This window comes from Elephas maximus, chromosome 19, assembly GCF_024166365.1.
Source record: "Elephas maximus indicus isolate mEleMax1 chromosome 19, mEleMax1 primary haplotype, whole genome shotgun sequence".
In the NCBI taxonomy this organism is placed as follows: domain Eukaryota; kingdom Metazoa; phylum Chordata; class Mammalia; order Proboscidea; family Elephantidae; genus Elephas; species Elephas maximus.
Genome location: NC_064837.1, coordinates 55,306,955 through 55,316,790, shown reverse-complemented (window position 1 = coordinate 55,316,790; position 9,836 = coordinate 55,306,955). Strand labels below are relative to the sequence as shown.

Sequence of the window (9,836 nt, the reverse complement as noted above, 5' to 3'; positions counted from 1 at the left end):
ATAGGGTTTTCATTGATTGATTTTCAGAAGCAGATTGTCAGGACTTTCTTCCGTCTCAGTCTAGAAGCTCTGCTGAAACCTGTTCAGAATTATAGCAACACTGAAGTTGCACGAACAGATGAGTGGTGGCTGTACTTTGAGGTGTCTTGATAGAAAATTGAACCTCAGTCTCCCACATGGAAGGCAAGAATTCTACCACTGAGCCACCACTGCCCCCAACTATGTTTACAGATCACATGCTGGTACCCTGTCATGATGCTGTGGGTAAAAAACCTGTTACCCGTTGCTGTCGAGTTGATTCCGACTCATTGCGACCCTATAGGACAGAGTAGAGCTGCCTCCATAGAGTTCCCAAGGAACACCTCATGGATTCGAACTTCCAACCTTTTGGTTAGCAGCCATAGCACTTAACCACTATGCCACCAGGGTTTCCGATGCTGTGGGTAGGGACAAGAATAACAACCAGCTAATGGTGGAACACGTTATAGTGTCTCAGGTTGACTAGACAAGCTGTGACGTTAAGTAGACAGCTGGCTTCTAATCCAGGTTCTATCTCTTCCTAGCTATGTGTTACCTTCCAGGCTGCTAGCCTTTCCAAATGTCAGTGTCCCATCTGTAAAATCAGTCTAATAACACGCACCTCATTGAAACTGTCATGCAGATAACATGGGATGGTCCTATAAAGCATGTATGTGCACATTGCCAAACCATAGTAAACACTCAATAAATATTAACTGTGGTACCGAGGAAGATTCGCTTTTGCAATACAAGAAAGCACGTAGGGAGTGGGATTCTGGGAAAAAGAGAAGTCCTTCAGAATGACTGTCACCGTTGTTTCAAATCCAGTCATCCTACAACAGGAAGAGCCAAAGTTCTATTTGCCTAAGACTCAAACCGCTCACAGTGGCGGCAGGTTTTTGTTTTTAGTTCCCTTAAATATTAGGACCTGAAGGAGATAGACATTTAGCTTGCTATCTGAGACTCTTGCTTCTTCGTTTTGTGCATTCTAACAATACCACATGTGCTGTAAATTCAAGTCTGTTTGGAAGTGGTAGCAGCAGCAGATCACTAAAAAAGACAAACTTACTCCAATAAAGACACTGTTTCTTTGACGTGTTACTGGAGCTTTCAAACATGAGTTCCCTTTCTGGTTTTACTAGATTTTCCTTTCAAGTCTCCTTCTTCAAAGGGAGCTACCCTCCCACCAAATAGCTATCTGCAAACCAACTTCACCATCATTTTTAAAGTAAATTTTAAGGGGCTTAAACAAAGAAGGGGCACAAACGCCTTTGAAGACTGGGTAATAATTTCTTCCACTAGAGGGCGACATTTGCTAAAACAAACAAAAGGGAGTCATGGCCACAGGGATTAACACAGGATGTAGTGAGTGAGAGGGGCCCTGGTTCTCCAACTTGGCTGCCCTGAGCCTCTGGCGGAAACCGTAAAAAGGGCAAGTTTGTGAGCTCCACTCCTGGAGATCCTGAGTCAGCGGAGGAAGGGGGCATTGAAAGGTGTGGGAACTCCGTTTTTCAAAAGCTCTCCAACCTTAGGAACCACTAGAGAAGTGAAAATAAGATTTTTTTTTTAACCTACTTTCTCCCACCCCCTAGACATATCCAGATCCTACTAACGTATTTGTTGAATCTGATTTTTTTTTTACCTTGGCAAAAAAAGAAGAGGTTTTATCTTTACACTAAGACCATGACCTTTGGCCTTGTTTAAAGGATGCTATTTAATGGGACTTGGGACTTCCAGAAAGTTCCTTTAACTGCCCAATTTCATGTCTTTTACAGGAGCAAGTCTATTTCAAAGGCATCCTACAGAGTATTTCCTTTTCTGTTTGTGTTTATCGGTGATGCCAGCTTCTGCTTTATCATAAGCAAAAAGCTGTTTAAAGTAGTACTTGAGTGTGGAGCAAGATTAAGGCGACAGCGCCATAGATCAAACCAGTCTGAGATGGCCAGTTGTGTGATGTTTTGAAAAGGGTGAACTGGTGAGACTTAAGAACGGCCTAACTGGGGCATAAGAAGTCCCGAGACCGTGGAACAGCGGATTAAGGCCTGGTGATTGGCCCAACACCTCGCCCAGGCTCTGTGAAACAGATTTTTTTTTCTTTCCAGGATCTTTAAAACCAATTTTATGAGTTAGATTGAGGTAAGCATTCCCCTTTGTGTTTCATCTGAGGTGTTCCCAAGGGTCACAGTGACATTTTGAATTATAAAAGGGCTGTCAGAGCTCCAGCACAGAAAGTTCCCCTCCTAGACTTATTGTTTGAGAGAACAAACAAACTGGAGAAAGGATGTAAAAGTGGTGCTTTTCAGTCAAGCTTCTCTTTTAATGCAAACCCTGTTGTTGGCTTGCAAGCCGGACAGGTAATAATTAAAGAGCTCCTCCCTGGACACTTGTCCACACCGCTTGGGAGTGATGGGGCCTTGTTCCACATATCACTCTCCCAATCCCAAATCTCTCTGTTTAGTCATGCAGGCAACCCTATGCAAAATGTGTTCATCGCTTTCACAGTTGCCAAAATTCATCTCTCTCCTTTTTTAAAAAATAATATTTTATTGTGTTCTTGGTGAAGGTTTACACAGCAGTTTAGGTTCCCATTCAACAATTTTTACACAAGTTGCTCAGTGACATTGGTTACATTCTTCACAATGTGTGAACATTCTTATTATCTCCGTTTTGGTTGTTCAGTTTTCATTAATCTAGTCTTCCTGCCCCCTTACATTCTCATCTTTGTTTTAAAGTAATATCTGACCTTTTGGTCTCCTATAGGTGATTTTTAAAGGAGCATGTACTTATGGGTGATATTCATTGTTTTTTAGTGTGTTTGTTATTTAGCCACAAGGTGACCTCAAGGGTTAGTTTCAGTTTGAGGTTTGAAGAGTATCTCAGGGCAATAGTCTTGGGGAGTCCTCCAGTCTCAACCAGTCCAATAAATCTGTTTTTTGTTTGTTTGTTTTTAGGAGTTTAAGGTTCCATTCCACATTTTTCTCCCATTCTATTAGGGTCAATTTATTGTGGTCATATCACTCTTTAACTGGTATGTTGGCTTTTCCACCTTTGCTAGTGTTTAGTCCCTTAACTGAGATGAAGGTATAGGGGATTGGGAATGGACTCTCTGTTTATGGGATTTTGGCTTACTGTGAGGAGTTCCAGGACGGTGCAAATGGTTCACACGCTTGGCTGCCAGCTGGAAGGTTGGAGGTTTGAGTCCACCCAGAAGAAAAGCCTGGTGATCTACTTCAAAAAAATCAGCCATTGAAAACCCTGTGGAGCACAGTTCTACTTTGACAAACATGGAATCGATTCAATGGCAGCTCGTCCTGCTTTCAGCTTACTATGAGCATTTGTCTGTTATGGGGGGATGGGGTTGATCCACAGTGCACATAGATCAGCCATCTGGTCAGTTCCCCACTACTTCTTTGCTGTTTTCCAATCCCTGAAAAACCTTAGACTGTCATATGAACAAATCAGGAAAAATTAGACAAGTTGGGATCCCCCATTTCTTTTTCTCCCTGTATGGTATGTTAAATGCCTTTCTTTGCTCTCCAAATCTTAGTTTATTCTCTCTTGATACAAACACTGTGACCTCCCTCCCCGTTCCAGTTCAGGGGAGGGCAGCATGAGACCCAGTGACCAAACAGCTTCCAGGCTCTTAGTTCAGATTAATAGCCCATAATCCTCAAGTAGACCTCATAGAAGTCCTCAACCCACCCCGCTCCTTCCAGTGAGTTGTGACACATGTCATCGTAAGTTTTACAAGGTCTCATCTACAAATAACAAGGTCCCACATAAACACACCGTACACAAGTAGCCGAAACCAATTTCCTTCTTTGTTTACAGTTTTTGGTGAATGACTTGGCCGTGGTTTATTCCAAAGGGAACTGATGGCTGTTGGACATAATGTGAGGGAAATTCCTGGGGGCAAAGGTTGGGAAGAGAGGCCTTCGGTCTAGACGAGGCACAGCTGGAGGACCCCAGAGTGCTGAACTCGTGTTTGCTGGAACCCCCTGCCAGCTGCTGAACCTCTTGCTCCGGAGGTCGCCTCAGTAAATGTTACCGATGGTGGGAAGATGAAGCGCGGAGAGGTGTCTCGGGGCACCCGGGACCAGCCTTCTCTTGGTTCTTGCTTCTGATCGAGTGTGACGCAGCGGGTCCCTTGGCAGGATTAGTCGGGGTTGCCTGAGGGCGGGCGCGCCCGCGTGGCAGGACTGCTGGCCTCCTGCTGCCTCCGGACAAGCTCCTTGTCTTGACTGCCCAGCGTTCTGAGAGCCGGGATGCGGGGACCCGGACTCCTCCAGCAGCCGCGGCCGCCGGACACGGTCCAGCCGGAGGTCCACAACGCAGGGCTAAAGGCCAGGCCCGCCCTCGTCCCCACCCCCAGCTCCGCCTCCGAGCCGGCCCCGGGCCCTGGGCCTGGACTAGATCCGCCCCGGCCCCGCCCCGGTCATGATGGCCCCGCCCCGGTCATGACGGCCCCGCCCCCGTCTCGGCTCCCTCCCGGCTCCGCCTTTGAGCCTGCCCAGCCCTGGCCCCGCCCCCACCATAGCCCCGCCCCGCCCCGCCCCCGGGCCCGCCCCGACCGGAAGAAGCGCGGGCACCCGGCGCTTATAGGGCCGGGAATGGGGGTGCCGCCGCCACCTAGTCAGCCCTGCGTCCGCTGAGCCCGGGCCGCCGCCGCGCTGTCGTCGCGGCGCCCCCGCCCGGTCCTCCGCCCGCTTGCCCGTCCGCACCGCCCCCGCCGCCGGCCAGCCGGGCCCGGAGCCAGGGCCGAGTCCGCGCCATGCCGGCCCGGCTGCTGCGGCTGCTGCTGGCGCTGCTGCTGCCCGTCCCTGAGGTGAGTGACCGGGAGCGTGGGGTGGGGGACAGCTGTGGCCGGGCCGGGTCGTGGCCGGGGGAGGGTCGCGCCGGTCGCTGGGGCAGGAGCCCCAGCCGAGAGCGCGCCAGCGGCGGTCCGGGGCCCCGTGCGCCCCGCCGACACTCCAGCGGGCGCAGAGGCGGCGCGGGCGGGGAGCGCCTCCCTGGCCGAAGCCGCGGCCGCCACCGAGGGCCTCCTGGGCGAGCGAGGCTGTCACGGACGGAGGCTCCCGCGCAGTCTCGTGGCGCGCTGTGGGGCACCTCGGTGCTTCCAGAAGGCCCGGGGCACTTGGGAGGCCATCCCACCTGTCCGACCCTCCCCACAGGTGGGATCCGGCTCTCCCGGGCGGTGGCCGCAGAAGGACGTAAAGGGACCTGTAATCGAGGGGAAGGGAATGACTCGCGTTTGCAGTCCTTGTTTGAACTTTAAAAAATGCGAAAACTTTGGAAAACGAATGCAACAAGGAGTAAGCATTTTTACCCAGAGGCTTGATTCTTCTTACCTGCTTTTAAAGGTGTTTTGGTATTCGGAGACAGGAGGCTTCCTTTTGTGTACCACGGCTTCGTTAAGCAACTTATAAACTGTGGGAATCTGACTCTTTTTTAAGACCCCATACGGGTCAGAGGTGAAGCTGCTGCAGCACTTTAAATGAGAGACCCTTTTTCCTCAGGTGAGAGGATTGTGAGGCTGTCAGGAACGTCTTTCCATCCTTTTTCTGGAGAAGAGCGATAGCGCCTGGCTTACATTTATTTTTTACATTTGCTTAACTCTTCATGGCCTTCTCTCAGGCTGTGGGATTTGGGCACTGTGTTTGAGAGGACATTTTGTGGGCAGACTGAGTTTTTTTTTTTTTTCCTGGTTGAGAGAACCTAAATTAGTGAGTTTTTTTTATTTTTAAGTATTGTCCAGGATGTGAGTAGGGCACGTTTGCACAGGTTCTGTTTAACAGCCTCCACTGTGTACTGTTGAATATGGTATCTATATCATGAGCTAGACGTCCAGGTGGAGAGCTGACATGTGTGTACCTGAGTGCCACAGCAGAAACTCTTCGGAGGTTATGCATTTTAGGCAAATAATAATCTGTGCTCTTGAAAGAACAAGAATTTTAAACAATTGAAGTAATAAATAAGGCCATCTTTTCCAAATTCAGATTTGTTCAAGTAAAATTTGTACATACTTTTTTATGATACAACTTGTGTAAGTTTTTCTTCTAATAAAAAAAAATCCACTTTCACAACTAGAGTCAGGCTTTGAACTCCACCTTGGATTGGTTAATAAGTGCAGTCTGGCACCTGTTCACAAATATTGGTATAAACAAAATGACCAAACGTGTTGGTGGAAATTGATCGTATCATATCTTTCCAGCCTAGGCATATATGGTTTCCTTTCCGTATCTTTCCATTTGCTATACTTCCACTGTACTCTAGTGTTTTAGTTTTTGTATAACTTATGCTAAAGAGCCAAAAATAATTATTTAGCTTTAGTTGGGACTATAATTTCAGTTCATGTAAATATTTCCAAATTGTATTGAGAAACCCAAACTTCTCAGAGTTCATGGTAAGATATTCCAGATCCTTGTCAAAAGGTTATGTTTTAGTGCAAGTGCTTTTAGGGGAAAGGTCAGAATTTCACTCCCAGAATTATCTCCCAGTAAAAATCTTGACCACCCCCCCCCAAGCATAATGGGAATTGTTATTTTAAAATTCTAAGTGAAACTCACAGCAAAAGTTTGCTGTTAAACTAGGCAGCAGTGATGTGCAGAGTGCATGGGTGATAAAATTAGCCAAACCAGAGTTCTAATTAGTTACTTGTTGGCTATGCCCTCAGACAGGTTATTGGACTTCTTAGAGACTGTTTTCTGATATGAGACAGGGGGACAGCTGACAAGCATGATGGTGCTTGCACATAATAGAGATACTAATTCCCTTTAACCTCCCCACCCCATTTGAGGCGCTTTTTACTCCAGGTCATCAGTTTTTGAATATTATACTGTGCCTCTGCAAGGAATTTTTTTTTAATGATATTTCTTGTTGATTGAAGAAGTAACTTTGGTCAATAAAAAATACCATTAAAAAAATGGCACATCGGAGGCAATACTGTGATTCCCGCCCCCCCCCCCCCCACTGATGTATGTCTAATTGAGCTAGACATTAATTCATTACCGGCTGAGACGCTGGGCTGCCAGATCCAAAACGCAGTAATGTCCGTGTTGTTGCACTTGAGGCTGACTTTTGTTAATCTGGAATATACTTATTTAGTCAGTGAGATTTTCTCCTTTTAGACCTGTATCTTGTCCCTAGTGTTGGTTTGTGCTATGTCATTACTGTCATGTAGTCCTTATTTTATGGTTATCAGAGATCTGTTCACATGGGGCAAAAGACTTCTTTTCATTTATAGTATATAAAATTGCTTTTATTCAGCAAGTGTTTTTGTTTTGGGGGGAGGTGAAAAAAAAAAAGTGAGAACTGGGGCTCATGTGTGTAACAGAAAACCAAACCCATTGCCGTTGAGTTGATTCCAATTCCTAGCAATCCTGTAGGACAGAGTAGAACTGCCTCATAGGGTTTCCAAGGCTCTAAATCTTTATGGGAGCAGATCGAGAGGTCTTTTCTCTTAAAGAACTGCTGATGGATTAGAACCCCCAACCTTTCGGTTAACAGCCAAGTTAACCACTTAACCACTATACTACCAGAAACAAACTCAAAATATCATCTGACAGATGAGTCTTAACTAGAAACGTTGTCCTTGTTTATCATTTATTCTGATAGTCATCACCTGCATGAATTATCCTACTAGGTGATATTAAGGCATTTATATTGAGGCCATGAGTAGAATGTTTCCTAAGCCCTTACTGTCAGGGCTGTGGATCATGAAGAAATTAGACTGTGGTTGCGCACATGTGTATTTGTACTGCTTCATCAACTTGTTTGCCCACTTAGCTTTCTATAGAAGGGTAGCTTCTTCTCAGAGCACAGGAGAAAACGTACGTGAGATATTCCTTGAATATAAAACTAGTGAACTAAGTAAAAGTTGCTTCATGTGTGAATAGAATAGTACCACCCACATGGACTGGAAGAATATCAGTATCAGTAGATAACTATTTAATTTTCATTGGAAATATCTTTGGTTTTGGGATCCAAAGTAACCTTTAGGTCTAGTATTTCGTATGTTTTATAGTGACCAAATGTTCTCTCTAAAGAGATGATATAGGGGAGAAAAACCTAATGTATCATTTTAATGGATTCAGTTTTCATTATGCACAAATAACTTGGGGCTTGTAACCTAGCAATGTGATTAGAGTGTGATGCTGGCTTAAAAAATAGGGACAGTGAATCATAGTCCATGAATAATAAACATACCAGCTGGATATATTCCCCAGAAGCTGGGGGAGTTTTTCCATCTTTATCTTTACCTATATTCCATGTTTGGTTTCAGACTGCCCTGCCTCAGAGCAACACAGATACTTAAATGAGTGCAATAGACCAGATCCCGGTTGGGAAAACTAGAACCTAAAAATATAATCATCATCATAAGGTCCTTGCTTACATTCCTTTTATCAAATTTAAGTTACCTTTAGACAGTCTGTACATCAGTTCTGATTATCTCATGATCGTTGTTCATGAACAGACACACACAGCAAATACGACAGTGTAAAAATGTGTGCTCTATCTTTTTGTTCAGCTTCTTTCACAGAATGTTCCCTGTAACCTGCTAGGAAATGTTCTGAGTATGTCATTGCATTTCCATGCAAAAAGCATTTGAGCCTTCTGTGCCTGGTCATGGGTTAGGGACTCAGGTCATAAGTCATTGAGGTTGGCATGGTAATAAGCCATCATTTGCTTAGCTATCACCTGCTGAGGTTGTTTTGTGTTGTTTCCATTTTTCCCGCTATTAAAAGGAAAGGTTTATGTTCTTAATCTTCAAATTTTTTGTGCACGGTGCTATCTGTATGAGAACATGGGAAGATTTAAAACATTCCTCAAAGTAATCATATTCATTGCAGTAAAGTTAAAAAATATACATAAGCTTAAATTAAAAAAAAAACAACTCCTATAATCTCACTTCTCAAGCATTACCACTTGTGGTGCGGTGAATTACTTAATATGATCCTTCTAGCCATAGTCTTTGTAACTCCCACCATGTTACTGGGTGGGACTATGTAAATGAGGTGCTTGTGGCCCACCAAGGAGATTGGGTAGCTTGCTAATAATGTAAATAAGGTGCATGGCACCCTTGTGGGAGGGTGGGACCATGCAAATAAGGTGTATGGAACCCTAACGAGGGGATTGGTCAGTTTTGCCATCTGGCTGGGCTTAAAATGAGCCATCCGAGAAGTGAGAAGAGAGGATCTCACTACCAAAGAGGAGCCAAGAGTGAAGCGCATCCTTTGGACCTGTGATCCCTGCATTCCTGGAACCAGGAGACTGCGAGAGAGCTGTAACACCGAAGACGACAAGATGCGGTGGCAGAGAAACTGCGGCTGCAGAGGCAGGAGACTGGCAGGGAACAGTGCGGTGAGCTTCCTGGCCCACAGGGTGAGAAAGCTGGGTGCCTTTGGGCAGGGGGTTTGCTGGCTGCGTAGGGTGCCTCAGGGTACTGGGTGGAGCTACATTTGCCAACCCATGAGTTAGAGCTGAGCGCTTTGGGGCTGAGGTTTACTGGCTGAGTGGGGTGCCTCTGGGCACTTACCAGCAGAGCTAAAAGAGCTTTGTAACACTTGCCCGAGCAGGGCACAGACCAGGCTGAGGGCCAGAGAGACCTGCCTGCAGGCACGGCTGAGAAGAGGCTGTCCTGATCAAAGGACTGCATCCTTAGTGTTCCTGAACCTGAATTGTAACCTGTTACTTCTTGAACAAACCCCATAACTGTGAGTATGGTCTTTGAGTTCTGTGTGGCCATTGTGATGAATTATCCAACCCAGCAGAGAAGTAGAGAGTGCTGGGGGAGGGATGGTTGGGGTCAGAATTGGTAG

General features: G+C 46.0%; 1 protein-coding gene across 2 annotated transcripts in view; it reads left to right on the top strand.

The window, feature by feature from the left end:
• Positions 1-4,605: 4,605 nt before the first annotated feature.
• ERN1 (endoplasmic reticulum to nucleus signaling 1) overlaps positions 4,606-9,836 on the top strand; it is a 99,769-nt gene continuing 94,538 nt past the window's right edge. For both annotated transcript variants that reach the window (XR_007514083.1, XM_049860183.1), the window contains exon 1: positions 4,606-4,843. Coding sequence is in view for 1 of the 2 variants with exons in the window: in XM_049860183.1 (XP_049716140.1) it covers positions 4,790-4,843 (54 nt within the window). In the remaining variant the exon portion in view is untranslated. The remainder of the gene's footprint in view (positions 4,844-9,836) is intronic.